Below are 17,356 nucleotides of genomic sequence, written 5' to 3' on the forward strand. Positions count from 1 at the left end.
TAAGTAGAATCTTGGTATCCAGCGCCTTCCTGCTCTGTTATCTGGAGGCACCCCTCTATATTCGGGTTATTGCCGAGAGCTTTTAAAGATATCCAATGCAGAACAAGGGCGCGATATGTTGTATTGGATTTCCGCCCTAAAAAAGAGGAGTCGAATCTGACACGTACCTCCGCCCACCGATCCACAAACTCACGTAGGGGTACCGGAATACGGTTATTGTCATCAAGCACGGTAAGTCCTCGATAGAGTCTAGTGAGATTCTGGCACCTTGTACGCTCCGTTACAGCATCGAAGTTTCTTTGTGCCCGAGTGGTTGTACATGTGGTTGCCCATAACCTAGCACACTCCTCTAATAGCTCTTTCACTCACTCCAGGCTATTCCACCGGGCCAACGGATTCGTAGTCGTTCTGGGGGGTATACTGAGAAATAGCCTGAGTGGTTTCCCTCAAGAGAACATCTCGCATCCATCTGAGGATGTCCTGTCTGTGGAACCCAACCGCAAGGAAGACGATAAGGCGACATATTCCCTGTTCAGCCTGGACACGAGGTGACTCAGACATTCGCCGTGCATATTTAGGGTCTGCGCGAAGAGGTTTCCCAGCCTCATCGAGGACTTGGTCGAAAGCTTTCCAGATTCGAGGACCTCCCCGAAGTATCTCTTCCTCATCTGTTTGCTCGGGATAAGCTACCTCCATCGTCGCGCGCAGTTTTGACTTCATTCTTTCCCATTTGTCTACTTGGGTTCCAATAGAGTACGTGGTCAACTATTGCTATAGCCGTATTCAACCCATCACCGTCTCCTTCGTTTCCTATCCCAATTCACTTAGGCGAATGCGCGAGAATACTATTAAGGACTGAATCTTCAACAAACTCTCCGGCGCGTATGGCTTCCGTTATCGATCTCCCAGCGTCTTCTAGATAGGGCCCATTCATAGAATCGTCCAGCGGTATGCCATCAGATTGCTCAAATGTCGGAAAATATTCGTTAGGGAAGATGGCGAACGCCATTTCGCCCCACGGCGTCGCTGGGGTGCTGCACATGTTAACGCCGCGAGATTCCGCTTTTAAGTTGAATTGGTGTGTCCGCCGAAATATGGAACTATGCTGTGTGTGGGAGAGTCATGGAGCTGGCAGGGAGACATGATGGCCAGGGAAGTCAAGGCCAAAAAGGGAAGAAAGCTTCGGTGGGTAACCAAGTTATAGACCTCAGGGTCTCTCAAGTATTTTTACCCCCGCCTTGGAAGCTTCGAGTGATTCTAGATCTTGGTTGAAGGGAGGTCAGTATTCTGCTATAAGTCGTGCAAGGAGACCTCGTCTAAGCGTGACGAGCACAGCTTCAAAGCTATTTTGTGGTAGCAGTTGCATCGTCAGCGTTAATCGTAACTCCGGGGGCTGCAGTGACATATGGGGGGAGAGTTTATTTCTTATGGTGAAAGAGGAAGTTGTCACCAATCATCGAACAGCATATAACTCGGAATTCTTGAGATGCCCTTCCAGGGCTTCCAACGGGCCGTACTACGGTCCGTACAAAGTGAACCGTAACGGTCACGTGTTCAGTACGAACGTACCGAGTTCGTGAGCCGTACCGTACGATTAATGATGCCCTAGGTACGGTACGTAGTACGGATGTCTCAAAAATGCCTATTACAGACCATTTTCTATTCCAGAGTTATCTATCCACGCCTCTTGCCGCCTTACAGGCCTCATCTAGTCCTATCTGCTCTTGTTACTAGGGAGAACTAGTTATTTTATAGTTAATTAGACCTTAATCTTGCGTCTCTAGAGACCCATAGTCTTAGCTGTTTCGACTAGAGTACGGCGTACTTTAATCGAATCGTACTACTCGTACAGATCACGTGAGCCGTAACAGTTACGATACGTACACCTACCTCTCCTCCCCCCTGTCGTACGAACGTACACAAAATCTCACCCGTACAGGCCTCAAAATCGCCCAATCGTACAGTACTACGCCTCGTTGGAAGCCCTGTGCCCTTCATTAAATCTAAACTACGTGGCTTTAATCAGATCGTTTAGACCTAGAATTCGCTCCTACGTGCTAGGGTTTGGTGGTAACTACTAGAAGACTACAGTTCCTGCATCTGCCCTTGACGGAGAGGCATCGTGATACACCTCAGTCATCACACTCACCTTCATCCGAAATAGCTAATTCCTCGAAGTCCTCTAAGTATTCTTCAAATAATCACACAAGTCGCTATCTAACACTCCTACCTTTACTATCAATTTTTACGCTCAACTAGCAGATGCAGTACTGAGATTATGAGCTTCTGTGCTGCAATAGCCTTCGTTATTGCGAGGTCGTAGTGGTATCCTAAAGTGAAGTAGTGCTATGATTGGGACATACTTATGTACCCATGCGAAATCTCAATCCTCATTCCGTTGGGTGATATTTATCCTACCACCCACCATTATTCTTCCCACTTAAAGGCAGGCCTCAATATACCGGGGGTGAGAAGATCCGGAGAAAAAGAGGCCGTTGTGATCTCTGGATACTCTGGTCCACCTATGTTTGCCTCCGCTTGGAAAAGATATCCTTACAAGACCTTCATATATTCGTTATTACTATCCCTAGTAGTTGCCAGCCTTGAGAACCAATCCTTATGCTGGTATAGAACACAAAGCCCCTCGCTTTCCGGTTCCAGAATATTTAGTAGTGGGGTAGTCAAAGGACAGGTCCATGTGTTTGGTAGACCGTCGGAAAGTAATATATCGTATGTACTTTTGAGATTCAGCCAAGATTAAGGGTTGATAGGCTCTGAAAAGTAGTAGCACCTAACATATAAGGAGACTGCGGAGAGAGTCGCCTCATGACCCCTATACCGGCTACTTGCCACTCTAGTCTTTAGTCCCACGGACAGAACACCAGCACTGAACTTTAGGACCTGCATCCAAATTCAGCTCTTTGGTGATAGCCCCCACCTAAGAGGAGGTCCAGCATCTTGCTCAAGCGGTGGGTCATGCCGTTCTGTGAAGCTCGAGGAAGACTGCGTTTGGCCATCTCGTCCCATTGAAGTGAGAGTGGAACAATAATATAAAGAAATTGTTGTACTGAGCTTCCAATTTACATATGAAGACAAGAATGTGCTTTATCTTGGACGGGTAATTGTACAACTACTCATCAGTGACAAGAAATCGGAAACCGTGAAGAGTGCCAGGATGGTTTCCCATAATAGGTTTAGTTCGAAACGCGACTCTACTCAAACACGAGCCCCCCACTTTCATTCCCAAGCTGGGGGCCGACAACTCTATTTAGAAGTTACAAGCTCCTCTTACTAAAATTATTCCCCTGTGATGTTAGACCTAGCATGCCAACGGCTCCTATGAGTAAGTTGCGCACCTTAAAACCCACTAAAAATTAGAAAAAAAACAGTAACTTAAGATCTTAACAACTGCTTAATAATCTCTTAATAACAACTTGGCTTATTCCTCAAGAACTTTTGTAGGAGTCTTAAAATAGGTATTACAAGCTATATATACACTTTTTTAATTTATTATTAAGTCGTCGTTAAGATATCAAGAAACATTTCTGCTGGTTTTTGGTGGGTTTGGGGTGCGCAGCTTACTGATAGGAGACGTTGACGTGGAACACTCAGCATTGAGTAAGCATCTTTACGAACTCACGACCAGTGAACGCCGCGATTACTGCGCACACGCAGGGATTGAATGCAGAGCACAGTGTGCCGAACGTTGAACATTTTCCTATTCAGGCTACTCTCGCACCAAAGCTCGAATGAGACTCAGTCCAAAGTTGACGCCGTCAGCCAAGCTGTCTCCCAAACATTTCCCGGAACAAGATATCTACCAGAGAGCCTCCCAATCTGCAAGCCAGTCATCAAGGCACCCTTTTACAAAGTACTTGAATTCTAGTTGTTAGCAACTCCATAACCGACCTGGGCACGCAACGATAAGGTGAAATAAGGCCACTTTACTTACTAGATGTAAATGTTCGAGAACTGAGGAAAGGATTTGGAATATTTCTTTAAATATCATTACACAGATCCTGTGAGCCTTGCATGCAGGTACAGAACGGCAAAACCAGTTTTTGTACTGGCTGGGATGCTTTTTCCAACGAATAGCAACCAGTAGCTGGAAGCAGGAATTGCCTATTCGGGCGACTGAGGATGAACTTCACCTTCGTACCCCACAAGGGCGCTCGCCCTGAGAGGTCAGAGCTTGTCAAATCGCATGTAATGCGGGAGTCGCAGAGAAAGCGACGGGAAGCGAAGCAGCATCAAAGCCGTATGCAGCCCCCTCTTGCTGTAACTGATAATCAAATTGGTGCGCTCACTAACTTCCCTAGAAAATACAACAAATGGAGCATCATCTTCGGGGACGACGGCCACACCTCAGGGCAGAAGGCAACACCCGTACTCCTTTAGCCAAGCACAATCATCAATACCCACACCGCTTCCTTTGGAACCAATAATTCAAGGCGAAGCAGAGACTCCAACCGCTGCCGGTCATTTTCACACTTCCTCGGATAGTCCCGAAACTATTTCCTCGGGGCAAAGCAAGGTTCATGGCTTGTTAGCAGGGACAAGTGATCTGATGTTTGGAAATGAGATCACCGCACATCAATGGTCTTCAGGAAACACCTTTCCTAGTTTCGACGGCGAACCATATTCATTTGTCGACTCACAGAATGGGATGAATTGTTGTGAGAACGGTACGAATGGGTCATTGTACAACTTCTTACCGACACTAACACGGCAGCCGTCGCTCTTATATCCAACACTAATAGGCCAGAGTCACCCTTCAGATATAACATGGGTTTCGCAAACTTTGCATAATCGGATGTCTGAGTTAGTATCACACTGTAAGCCGCCTTCCGTTTCAGCATATCTGAGTAGGAATATCTTTTAAATCGATTTATATCCTCCTCGCGGATCACGATACTAAACCTGCCCTCCACTGCAGATGTTACAACGCTCTTTGTCGAGAGACCTGGTTTACCACCAGCGAATCCCGTAGCATACTGGCAGCAGGTCGCTGCCGTGAACCCCAAAATTCTTCTCAGCTGCGCACTTTTTTATTGCGCATACAGAGATGTGGTCAGGGATTTTCAGGGGGAAGATCACCACTACTTTAAGGATCGGACTCTCCATCTTATTAATGCAGCTCTTGAGGATCCCAATACCGCCATCACTGATGACAACATTGGCGCAGTGATATCTATCTGCATGTATGAGGTATGATTATTTCTCTGACACTTGGCACAGGCTCTAATCATCCTTAGAATGTGCGCGGAACTGATATAATCGTGACACATTTGAAAGGACTACGACAAATGATTGATATGAGAGGCGGTGTAAACAACCTACCTGCTGACCAAGGACAGCATCTCAGCGAGCAGGCACTCCTGTGAGCTAATTCCCCAACCATGCTCCTGGAAATGACTAATTTGATGGATAGTCAGGATCTCATCCACGCCATCTGCTCTAACATGTCACCCTTTATGATCGACATATGCGGCCCCGTGTTACGAGATATCCGCACGACTGGCGCAGAGTTCTTCTACCCACAGTCGCCTCTGCGTATTGTTAATGATGTTGGATTCGCTCGCTCGGACACAGAGCTCCAATCAGGCTTTGAGTATCTCAAAGATGCTTTTGATGCGACAGAAATGCTATGCATAGAAGCATTTGATAAGGACACAGCAACGGATGAAGCGGACTTGTTCAAGCTTCGCCGAGAGAGATGTTGGAACCGCTTGATGAAGAACGAGGAGGCAAGCGAAGAAGTTCCTTTAACGAATAAAAAGAAAATCGAAGAATCGATTCGATTAGCCAGCAAGATTCATTTTCGCGCAGTTGCGCTGAGGATACAGCACGATAACGAAGTGAATGAGGCCGATATGAGAAGGCTCCACGTGATAATTAGGAGAATCGATTCTGCTTTATGGAAGGTGGCTCATTATGTCTATCTTTGGATGTAAGTCTCTGTTTCCTTTGTGATTGGGAGGTGGACTAAGAACTGATTATACTAATCCCTTGTCAGATTACTCACTGGAGGAGCGGCATCAAATGGACACCCAGAGCAACGCCCATTTTTCGTGAGTGAGATCATACGCATGGGTCTAAGCATCGGACTCTTCGACTGGCGCTCTTTCAGACGTGAGTGCAACTCTCTAATTTAATATTAGCCCTTTAATGAGCTGTTCATCTAGAAACACTAGGCAATTTCCTGTGGTTGCAGCACTTCCTACGGCGAGACAAATCACCCTCCAAGTGAGAAGGCAGTAGCAAGCTGCTAAAAGAAGAAAATTAAGCGTAGTTTTTATATAAGGGGCTGAAACTAGATACTTCCGCGAAAGCGTGAAAGATAAAAGGTCATTATTTCAATCCAATATGCTGCATCTTCTCACCTAACGCGGAACCTGGCAGGGGCATTTCAGGTTAGAAAGTTGCATCCCGCTGTCTCCCTGCCTGATTCCGACAAAAGGATTGGATATACTCAACTCTAGTCACGTTCCACGTTCTGTGATAACACGCTGTACAAAACTCGCCTGTGTTTTAGACACTGGCTGTGCTGGACTAGGTCTGCAATAAAGAGACGGCCCAATTCCTACCTTACCAAATACACGCACACTTTCTGGCCTCTATATGCAATCTGCACACTCATATTTTCCCATACCGGACCTCTGTTACCATCGTCCGTGGTGCTTCAGTAACTTTGCTACCGAGATTGTCTGCAGGGAGTGTCGGGTTCGACTCTCCAGGAATCAGTAGGACTTGCTCGTCTTCCAGATTTCCCAGTTCGTGGGTTCAGAAACGATCCCCGCACTTGATCAGCCTAATACTGCGCTTTAGTTCATTGTTGGTGAATTGTCGCGATGAATTGGCCTCACGAACGACGAAATGGCCGTCTACAAGGGCCATGAGCTCATTACCATCGAAACCTCTTGTCCCAAGTCCCAAGTCCACGAGCCACCAGCTCTAGCCTACTTAACTTTGTGGAGGCTAATTGGCTGTTGACTGGAGCAACAGAGTACTTTTGATTTAAGATCAGCAAGGACAGCCGAACTGGGCGCCGTATTGTACCAGTTGTCGTCCGTGAGGAGCACGAAGCCAGGGTCTTCAGAGACAATATCTTCCGGCCAGCATGGATTGGCTCTTAATCCCCAATCGTTCCCGTAGTTAGGAGTCAGGGCGCCTGCCCAATTGAAGCTGATGGAGAAGGTGGTGCGCATTAAGCCGGCTTCGTAGAACTCTGTTGTCGATGTGCCTGAGCTCTTGACACTTTTGCTTTTGAGAGACATCAGCTTCGTATTCACGCTTCCGTCCGAATTCATCTAGCCATTACCAGCCCCGCCATCATTGTCGGAACAGAAATCGAATGCATCCTGCCTGTATCTGCGAGTTTTTCTTGGGGTCTGGAGAGGGAGAGGGTGGAGCAAACGTACCCATGCCAGCGTTGACTGCTTCTCCGACACCTGGAATCGCGTCTAACATCACCTCGAAGATGAGCTTTAGGGTGGAAATGATGATAAAACAGCCGATCTAAGAGTAGATTTCAATGTCAGTATATATTTCATCTCGCTCGATTTCTAGGAGGAATAATTACCTCCGCAATGGCGGGTAGCGCTTCAATAACTTTTCTGCAATGTTATTTATTGCCTGGTTGTCGCACGAACACTTCCCCAGCATGTACGTTTTGCCTAAGCTGACCGTTTAAGTGAACATCTTGTCAGCCTTTCAGTGTCTTCCTCTTCTAAGCCCAACATCAGGCGGAGTTGGAGAAACGTACGGTCTAGTGTCCATGGTATTACTTGGTAAAGTGGAACGTAGCTCACGCAACCATACGAAGCTGTTCTTCCTTCCGCCGCCGCATCGTTGATCTCCCTTCTACATGCATTGTAGCATTGGTTCGTCGCCGGTTTCCAGTCCGGTGGTTTGTAAATCATACAACTCAGTCCGTTCTCCCATCGCGCACCCGTAGTCGAACGTTCCTGGATCGCCGACTGTGACAAGGGGTTTCGTGGGCGTCTGTTCTGGAGGGTCGGCTGGAATTACGAAAACTCTTTCGTTTGTGATGTTCTTGTTGCAAGCTTCCGTCGGATGCAGCAAGAGTCACAGAGACCTAGGTAGGAGCATTCTTTCCCAGGATTAGGATACCCAAGGCGTTGATAGTCGGGGGTTACTTTCTCCTGACGTCCTTGAAAGTACAGGTGCAGGGTCCAAAAGGGCAATAATCCTGCCCACACGAAAACTCGTAGAGCGTTTTGAGTTCGCCTTTGCCACTACGTACAATACAGCCCTGCACAGAAAGGGACACGGGCTTACCGATACGCCTCCTGAAGCCCACGCGGCTCCCACGGATTCCAGTTGTTGATGTCATTCTGGAAGTTGTTGTCGATATCCTTCCCAGCGTTCCCAACCGTACGTAATACGTTACAACTCGCCAAATTAATGGTTGTAACTTCTTAGATTGTGAGTACGTTTTAACATAAGCATAACATTTAAGTCCACTTATAGAGCGTAACTGTTATAATTTACATTTCTTCTACATTTTAACATTTTATAAAAAGTTATGTTGTAACAGCTTATATATAGTCTACTAAGGATAATAATTTACTATAAATATAGCGCTAATATAGCTAGTTTTTTTATAGTTAAAGAGCCTTAATTATTAAGCTAAAAAGCTTATTTCTATTATAAGTAATAGTCTTTTTACTGCTACTAAAGCTCCTCTTATAGTTGCAGCTTATAGATAGGATAGATAAGAAGTTAAGAGCAATTTTATATAGCATAAAATAAGTAAGCTGTCTAACTTATTCCTACTATATAAATAGATTAGCAAATAAAGGGCTATTATTTTTAGCTATAGTAATGTCTTTATAGTAACTATTATAGTATTACTGTAATTCTATTGTTTTTTACTGCTTTTTATATAAATAATTACTAGTAAGAAGGCTTATGTTTATAAAAAAAGTCTACTTAAAGCCTTTATTATAATACTTGCTACCTAGTAACTTATGTTATGTAGATAGCAGTTGCTTATTGTCCTCTGCCTTTACCTCTACCTTAGTATTAACATACTCTTAAAAAATAGCCTTTATTAAAGCCTTAGCTTTTTTATGCTATAAAAAATGCTTACACTAGTAGTCTTTAAACTAAAGAAGATAAAGCTAAGAGTTAAAAATAGTTACAACATAATAATAAAATATAAGTAGCTTTATAATAAACTTTTTTTAGTATGTAAGCAACTTCTCTATGCTAAATGCTATGCTAGATTTAAAGTAGTAATTATTACTTTTACTCTTAAGTTTATCCCTTATCTAGAGAAGCTTAGTATATAAGTGTTGTAAGTTAATAATAGTTATTTATAAAGATCTATATAAGCCTTTACCCTTAAGGTGTTTTATTATAAAGTAAAAAACTTTAAAAAACTTATAAAAGTAATTAACTTTTTTTTATTTATTTTTAGTAATAATCTTAGTAAGAGTAGCATTACTAAAGATAGTAAAGTTAGCGCTATTATTTTTAGTGCCTCTTTACTTATAAATAAACTTAGTAATAGTGTCCTTAAGCTTATAATAGCAGAGAAGCATAAGATAGACACTATGCTAGTATACACTACTATCTTATATAAGATTAAGGGTCTTAAAGCTCTAGAAAAAGTCTTTATTATTAAAAGTAGCTTAAAAAGTTATAAAAGCTTCTTAGCATTTATATAACACTAACACTATGTTTATAAAGTTATAAAGCTTACTTATAACTTTATACTAATAGTATAGTTTAAATTAATCCTAAGAAGTAGCTTAGGCTAGCGCTGCTTTAAAAGCGTTTATTTTTTTCCTATATATAACTGCCTTAACTACTAGCTAGATTGTATAACTAGCGCAGTGTATACAGTGCTTAGAGGTAAGGGGCCTTTTAAGATGTTATGTAAGAGTAGAGATAGTTTTATTATTATTATTTAACATATTATTAGCTACTAAATAATAAAATTTTAACATAATTTTAAAGTTATTAATAACTTTAATAATCTCTCTAGCTTAGTTTGCCCTTATATAGTTACTATATAAGTTACAAAAGCTAATAAGTATGTTATAGTGCTAGTAGTTAACATCTATATTAGCATAAGTAAGCATGTTATTATTAATTTTTATAGTGCTAAGGCGCTAAAATAATAAGCTAAAGTACACATACTAATAAAGTGTAACACTACACTTAAGAAGAAAAAGTAGGTTAAAGAAGTCTATATATTAATGCTTAATATAATTTTACTTTAAGCTATTTTTAGTATTATTTAAATCTCTGCTCTCTAGCGCAGGCAGGCCTTATTTATGTAGGAAGAAAATGTAGTATCTAAGACTAAAAAAGCTATAAAAAGATTAGCTTAGTTTTAAGTAAAAATGCCCTAAAGTTTTACTAATAATACTATGTTAAAAAAAATGTTATAAAGAATAACTTAATTAATAACTACTACCTGCAACACTTTTTTCTGCTATATGCTGTAAAAGATAATATATAATAAGCTAGTAACTTTATAAGCAGCTTTAAATAGACTTACTAAAATTTTTAGTGTGTTAAGTAAGAGACTTTTTTTAAAAACATTAATTTTATGTTTTTTTCTAAAGTAGCTTATAATATAAGTGTAACTATTAACTTTCTTTACCCCTTTATAAACACCCTTAGCGTAGCACCTTTTATAGAGCTATAGCTTTACTTTAAAGCTGTTCTTTTTATTATTGTACACTAAATTTGCTTTATGCTGCTAAATCTAAAAGAGCTGCTAGTTCCTACAGAGCTAGCTTTTATGCTTTACATAATACCTAACTTTTTTAAGCCTTAGCTTTCTGTTTGCTAGCTAGAGGTTATCCTACTTTATAGTAAAAGCTACTTTATTATTAAGACTAGTGTTAGCTAAGTACTTCTTTAAATAGGCATTAAATAGTGTACTGCCTTAGAATAAAACTAAAAAGGAAGATAATAAGGCTTTTAACTTAGTAAAGTAATAAAAATAAGTATAATAAAATATGTTAGTTTACTAGAAAAAGCTAGCTCTAAAGAATCCTTAAAATAAAGCAGTACACCTGCTATGCTAGAGGAATTAGAACATTTAGCTTATAGTAGGTAGAATAATAGATGTAAATAAATTAATAATAATTTATAAGCTAAAAAGCTAACTATTTACATAAAATAGTATACCTTACTTCTAGCTTTTACTATAAGCGCTAATGTCCTATAAACCTTAAAGTTTTTACTTAATTATTACTCTAAAAATATAACTTTAAACATGCTTTTAACATAATCCTACATATGTTTAATTAGGTCCTATTTTAGTAGAAAAAGTTGCCTTTTTAAGACGTACTACAGTCTGTAATGGGCGCTCCTCCAGTCATACGTTACAACTTATATCTCTCCTACGTTTCAACGGCTCACGTGACTGTTACGGGTCGTATACTACGACTCGTAGTACGTACGGTTGGGAACCCTGATCCTTCCCTGTCAGACCAAGGACGGTTTCAGACCCTTGGGATATATCAACCGTGACTTCTCCGGGTGAGGCCGCTAATGGAACACTTCCGTGCCAAGAACCAACATTGTGGTCGGGTATATCGTCCCACTCCCCTATCATTCAGTCCGATGCCCCGATCTTGACCCTCACTGTACAACTTTCTGATAAGTAGGGCAGAATAGAAGACTTGATCCGGCGCAAAGTCTGACGAGTTCGCCTCTTTTTGTAGCTGGCTGGCCGTATTTCATATCGTTCCGCCCGTTGAACACGCACGCCCGTGATTGAGGTGATACCAAGCAGTGAACTCTTCTTTCGTAATTGCGGGCGTACCGCCTTTGTACATATCAATATCATAAGGCAGAAATTGGCGTCGTGCGTCATGCGACCGTCCAAGCGCATAGTTGAAAGGGGCCTTACAGGTGTCAAATGCCACCATAGCTTGTTCCAGGATAGGACCAATATGATGCGACTCCCCGTAGTCATTCTATGAGATAATCTCTTGGGCTTGAAACACCATATCTGGTTCCAGCGCTCGTACCAAAGATCATGTCCTCCCTACAACCAAATCTTGTTATACCCGGGCATCTTCGTAAAGAACCAGGGGGATACCGGCATCATGTACGCACTTCCAGCCAGAAACTCCTTGTAGGAAGCTTCGATCTCGGTGAGTATTGAACTAGGACCTTCAGGCCAAGCAGCGCAGCTAAAAAGCCCATCAACCACACCCGTCACCACGGCTTTCTTCGCTCCGGGAGGCGAATATGATGGTACGAAGAACGCACCGGATTTCTGTTTGATTTTGGTCTAATTTGGTGCGGAGCCAGGGCTCTCGTCTTTTGGCCAAGGCCCGTTTCCGGCATAAGAGAAGGAGAAGATAAGCTTGAAGCCTATGGATTCGGCCGCTTGTAACATGGTATTGATGCTTTCGTCATTGGGGTCATCGTTGTAGGCTATGTGTAGTGCGAAGCCATCGATGTGGGCTTCTGCGCTAGGCGGATGTCGATTTGGAGATCACTATAGTATAGTTTGCTGTGCTGCCAATCTAAGGTTGAGGAAGTGTGTTAGGGGTTCCCTAACGATATAGTTGAGTGTATATGTTTGGAAACGTACCATAAAATGCGCGAATACAGTTTGCCCTTCTACCCGAAGGCCAAAGGAAAAAACAGCCCATATGATTAACGATATGAGGATCATCACGACGACTATAGAAAATCGTCGAATGTGTGATAAACGGGAACATCTTTGATTAGAGCACAGCTCTTAACATCTTATTGTCTTGCTATCGTATTGTGAAATGAGGAAATGGAAGTTTCTTTCTGTAATGCAATCCTTCACCGCAGATTCTTAGTGTCGTTGTCTCCGAAATCACTCGGGAGTACCTCGCATGTCTTCACAAGAACAACGCGGCGGTTGATCTCATCCTCTATCTACATTTCGTGCGACGAGATGACTTGTAGGATCCACATCACATCTTCGAAAGCATGGCGACAGTAGACTTTGCCGGGGAATATGCCAGACGCGCGTAGAGCCTATGAAAGAGTCTGGAGATATCCCACCGCATGTACTGACGCTTGCTACTCCGATAGTGAGAGGGATGGTACTACTTCTTTGTGGATACGGAAAGAGGGACCGTTGTTATTCGCGATTTTCAAACAGGGCCAAAGCCGACAGGGCTATCGCAAGTGAGTGTATTGATTTACTCCTCTTTACATGGTGAGGTAGCTAAAGTGTGTTCTCTAGGAGGCGGAATCGGAAAGAGACGAGCGGCGGACGCATGCCACTTACGCAGTGAAGAGTTTCTTCGAGCGGCTGAAGCAACAATGCATGTCATTTCAAGTAGTAGGCTCTTCGCTGAGCATACTCGCCAGAGTAGTGCTCGGCCCTCAGTGTGTGTCTAGCACATGCTAATGGCTCCGCTAGATTGCAGTCAGTGAGAGAGAGGCGGAACGAGGCGGGAATCTGGAGCATCCCCCATTGCGAAGAGTAAAGGAAATTTACGAAGAAGAAGGACTGTTTTCGGAGGGGCACGATAGACTAGCATGCATGGAGCGACTTGCAGATGTAGTAATACAATCCGTTGTACGCATCTTATCACCTAATGTGGAGCGTGATAGGAGCAGTATAGAACAGAAGCTTGTATTCTGTTAATACTCTTCCTGATTCTAGCAACACATCTAGAAGATAGACACCACCCTAGCCGTGTTCCACGTTATGTGATAACATGCTGTAGTCGTAGTAAAGTGATTACGGTCTACGTCACTGGCAAAGACCTCGATATTCTGCGCCACAGTGGCTTGGCATTCACTTTTCATGAAAGCGCCGTTCTTCGCCTCGGGCTTGGGGTTAACTTCCCACGGCTGCTGGCGTAGTGATATTGGCCGCCGTCATTCTTCCCCCTCCCTGTTCGATATCGACTTTCTTGTGCAGCATCATGAGTTCTGAACCCGATGTCCATAGGGCCATTTCGATGAAACCGAGCCCGTTTCATGCACACCCGCACAGATCGGAACGGACTGCCAGCCCCCACCCGGCAGCCTCCGTCTCCGATGCGGCCCTCTGCGGCACCAGCACCGCGATAGAGACGTCTAAGGCGCCAGACAACCACGATCCCGTTGCCCGTCACGGACACAGCCACGAGAGCGATGTCGAGAGCCAATCGCTCCCCCAGTACACACCCGACAACGACCCCTACCGCCTCGCGGCTGCCCTGAAGCCAGAGAGTGAACTTGCCGAGATAAGAGCGAATACCTCCAAGAAGCGTGATGGCTGCGGCCCCATCACATTGAACAAGAAGGCCTACCAAGCGAGGAAGCTAGAGAAGTTCTACGAGGCCCAGAATGAGAATATCGAGCGGTTACTGAAGCCCGTTGACGACCACCGCCGTGATGCAAAGGAGGAAGAGGGTGCCAATCACCTCAAATATCGGATCGCTGTAATTGGTAGCTTCGTCGCCAATATTATCCTCGCAGCATTGCAGCTGTACGCCGCGGCCTCATCACAGTCGCTGTCCCTGTTCACAACCATGGCCGACTCTCTATTTGATCCTATGTCAAACCTTACCTTGATCCTGTGCGCTCGGGCCGTCAAGCGCGTCGACGGCCGCAAATTCCCCTCTGGGAAGGCCCGGATCGAGACTGCGGGAAACATATTCTTCTGCTTTCTCATGGTCACTGTCTCTGTCGTGCTAATCGTTGAGTCGATTCGGGATTTGGCAGTACACAACTCGAAGCAGGACACCAAGCAGTTCCATCTTCCATCCGTCATCGCCGTGGGCATCGCATTCGCCACCAAGTTCTCCTTATTCCTGTATTGCTGGGCTCTGCGGAACATGTACTCACAGGTCCGAATTCTTTGGGAAGACCACCGCAACGACTTGTTTATCAACGGCTTTGGTATTCTCACTTCGGTTGGAGGTGCGAAGCTCATTTGGTGGCTGGATCCGATGGGAGCTGTCATCCTGTCGACCCTCATCATCTTCCTGTGGATGCGCACTGCCTACTCAGAGTTCCAATTGCTCATTGGAGTCACTGCCGATACTAACACGCTTCAATTGATTACCTACATATGTACGCCTTGCCTCCTCTCCCTCCCATCAACCCAATGTTCTGACAGTTATAGCCATGACACACTCCCCTTTCGTGAGGCAAATTGACACCGTCCGCGCCTACCATTCGGGTCCTCGATTGATCGTCGAGGTCGACATTGTAATGGACCCCGAAGAATCATTGCGTGCGACGCACGACGTAGCGGAAGAGCTCCAGATGAAACTCGAAAGCTTGCCAGATGTCGAGCGTGCTTATGTTCATGTCGATTATGAGACTAGCCATGCGCCAGAGCATTTCCTGAAGAAGGAATTGTAGAGGACATCGATTCTCTCAGCTCTGGATCCCCACTTCCAATTCACGCCATTTCTCATAGGATGAATTGAGAACGAATTTCCTTCATGGAGTCGGATTTTGTTACAGCGAAGTACTTGAGGCCCAGGCGATATCGCTTGGCTACTTCGTTGGTACGTTACGGGCGGTCTTGTGCATATTGCTTTTGCTGCATCGCGGGGACTGGCATTGTAGTCGTGGGCATGACCGACTGGGTTGCATAGATTGGCTTAAACGGTTCTTATTAATACTGTTCTTGGAATTGCTGCATCGTCTTTTCCAGTGTTCCCCCGGACACAAGCACGTTGCTGCGAATGAACTCTTGCTTTCGAACTCGTCGCATGCTACCTGCACCCCACACTACAATCCTCTGGCGTCTCCCACGTGCACCATCCTAGCGAACCAACAGCCTTTCCCTCCCACCATTGAGCATCACTCCTCCACCCTTACATCAGCCACTCAACCCACTCGGCTTGAGTTAACACGCTCCATCTGGACCTCCAATCTTGCCTTCAGAGCTGCGCGACATGCGTTTCCATCATTCCTTGCCAGCATCTTCTATGCCAATGTTGCTCGTTTCCGTTGGTTTACCACATCAAAGATGTCGCCGAACTTGCAGCTGAGCTTCTGGAAGCGGATGGGGCTAGAAGAAGAGCATCGCGATTTATGTTTAAGAATAGTGCGGGATTTGTATCCAAGATATAAAGTAGAAGAGTCTAAGAACCAGGGATATTGCAGTTTTACCATATTGGTATCGCCGTCGGGGAAAAGTGTGGCGTCTTCACTGCATAACTGGGAGGAACCGCTTTCGACAGACATTGCCGGCCGCATACGAATCCGCAATCTCCCCAGCTTCATCGTTCAGCTCCGTCCTCCACAGCATACACTTGACCTCACTCTCACACACGCCGCCGTACAAACATACGGTCCACTTGCACCCTCTGTTCAGCCCCTCGCCTGCAATCTACCATGTCCATTACACGCCTTCCAACTCGACAAGATCCCCGGCATCCCATTCTCCCACCAGCGACCGCACACTGGCACCCTTAACCCCTCAGCCTACGACAAACAAGCCACCCTCATCAAGTCTCTCGCCATCTTCCTCGCAAAAGCATGGCCGGCACCCTCACCCTCTCATCCCTCAACAAGTTCAAATCCAAGTCCTCGGACCATACGAGCCGACTCCCCACTCGCCGAAACACCGGAATTCCTCTTATCCCAGTGCAGCGGCAATGTCGGCGCTCGCCTCATCCCTAAGCTCAAGAAGTTGTCTCTCTTGCTACCACACGCAAGCTTGCGCGCCCGAGCAGCGGATACGCTTGCACAGTTGCTAGAACTTCGAGATTATCCGATTGTCTTAAATCATGGCGATTTAATTCCCTCGAACATCATGCTCGATCCTGAGACCTGGGCTCTGCAAGGCGTAGTAGACTGGGCAGAGGCAGAGTATCTTCCCTTTGGAACCTGTTTTTATGGGCTTGAGCATTTTCTTGGATATCTAGACATGCAGCCCATCCCTAACCCCAATCCCAATGCCATCATCTCAGATCCCTCCCCTCCAGTCCCAGTCTTCCGATACTACACCTCCGCGCCCCAGTTACGCAAGCTTTTTTGGGAGACGTTGGTATCATACGCGCCAGGTATCCAGGACCGAATTAATGATGTCATGTTGGCGAAGGATGTGGGTGTGTTGCTCTGGTATGGGTTTGCATGGGATGAGGGCGCTATTGATCGTGTTGTTAATGTGGAAGAGGATAGGGAGGAGATGGAGTGTTTGAGGGCGTTCTTGGAGGGTGAGGGTGAGGGTGAGGGAGATGCGTGGCCCGGAGGTGGGGTTTCGGATATATAGGGAGGGAGAAAGACAGACTTGGGACGTAGAAAATGGGTTCTAGGGATTGGATAAGGGGGTTGGACCGGAATACTGACTTTATGGATTAGATGAAAGATGGAGAAAATATATCTGAGAGTGAGGCTGAGAGTGAGATCGAGAGTTTTGTCG

The 17,356-nt window shown here is 44.8% G+C and overlaps 6 protein-coding genes across 6 annotated transcripts; 3 read left to right on the top strand and 3 right to left on the bottom strand.

Annotated features, from left to right (window-relative positions):
* Positions 1-375: 375 nt before the first annotated feature.
* BDR25DRAFT_317834 (uncharacterized protein) lies at positions 376-1,042 on the bottom strand (the record flags this gene model as incomplete). The annotated part of the gene is made up of 2 exons (XM_033691705.1): positions 376-734; positions 847-1,042. 2 exons carry the CDS (start codon positions 1,040-1,042, stop codon positions 376-378), a joined length of 555 nt encoding a protein of 184 aa, XP_033543303.1.
* A 3,098-nt stretch (positions 1,043-4,140) lies between these two features.
* Positions 4,141-6,250, top strand: BDR25DRAFT_345651 (uncharacterized protein; the record flags this gene model as incomplete). The annotated part of the gene is made up of 7 exons (XM_033694070.1): positions 4,141-4,297; positions 4,452-4,835; positions 4,937-5,208; positions 5,256-5,380; positions 5,432-5,950; positions 6,017-6,132; positions 6,186-6,250. 7 exons carry the CDS (start codon positions 4,141-4,143, stop codon positions 6,248-6,250), a joined length of 1,638 nt encoding a protein of 545 aa, XP_033543304.1.
* Positions 6,251-6,531: 281 nt separating this feature from the next.
* On the bottom strand, positions 6,532-8,356 carry BDR25DRAFT_359791 (uncharacterized protein; the record flags this gene model as incomplete). Its single annotated transcript, XM_033696147.1, has 11 exons — positions 6,532-6,552; positions 6,593-6,659; positions 6,699-6,749; positions 6,803-6,919; positions 6,964-7,293; positions 7,346-7,518; positions 7,583-7,616; positions 7,687-7,926; positions 7,952-8,066; positions 8,099-8,258; positions 8,294-8,356. The coding sequence occupies 11 exons, from the start codon at positions 8,354-8,356 to the stop codon at positions 6,532-6,534; spliced, it is 1,371 nt and encodes a 456-aa protein (XP_033543305.1).
* A 3,057-nt stretch (positions 8,357-11,413) lies between these two features.
* Positions 11,414-12,676, bottom strand: BDR25DRAFT_359792 (uncharacterized protein; the record flags this gene model as incomplete). Its single annotated transcript, XM_033696148.1, has 8 exons — positions 11,414-11,595; positions 11,633-11,715; positions 11,752-11,966; positions 11,995-12,013; positions 12,042-12,165; positions 12,215-12,369; positions 12,393-12,470; positions 12,498-12,676. The coding sequence occupies 8 exons, from the start codon at positions 12,674-12,676 to the stop codon at positions 11,414-11,416; spliced, it is 1,035 nt and encodes a 344-aa protein (XP_033543306.1).
* Positions 12,677-13,844: 1,168 nt separating this feature from the next.
* Positions 13,845-15,621, top strand: BDR25DRAFT_294015 (uncharacterized protein). Its single transcript, XM_033688757.1, has 2 exons — positions 13,845-15,048; positions 15,101-15,621. The coding sequence occupies exons 1-2, from the start codon at positions 13,914-13,916 to the stop codon at positions 15,340-15,342; spliced, it is 1,377 nt and encodes a 458-aa protein (XP_033543307.1). The 5' UTR covers positions 13,845-13,913; the 3' UTR covers positions 15,343-15,621.
* Positions 15,622-15,958: 337 nt separating this feature from the next.
* BDR25DRAFT_237367 (uncharacterized protein) lies at positions 15,959-17,206 on the top strand (the record flags this gene model as incomplete). Its single annotated transcript, XM_033685587.1, has 1 exon — positions 15,959-17,206. The coding sequence occupies one exon, from the start codon at positions 15,959-15,961 to the stop codon at positions 17,204-17,206; it is 1,248 nt and encodes a 415-aa protein (XP_033543308.1).
* Positions 17,207-17,356: the final 150 nt, after the last annotated feature.

The sequence above is a fragment of the Lindgomyces ingoldianus genome (assembly GCF_010093535.1).
Source record: "Lindgomyces ingoldianus strain ATCC 200398 unplaced genomic scaffold BDR25scaffold_34, whole genome shotgun sequence".
Lineage (NCBI taxonomy): Eukaryota > Fungi > Ascomycota > Dothideomycetes > Pleosporales > Lindgomycetaceae > Lindgomyces > Lindgomyces ingoldianus.

Bases quoted from the DNA above. Each gene is read 5' to 3' on its own strand.
- BDR25DRAFT_294015 (XM_033688757.1), top strand. From the start codon at position 13,914: ATGAGTTCTGAACCCGATGTCCATAGGGCCATTTCGATGAAACCGAGC. The intron at 15,049-15,100 runs GTACGCCTTGCC...TGACAGTTATAG, and splicing joins TCAATTGATTACCTACATAT to CCATGACACACTCCCCTTTC.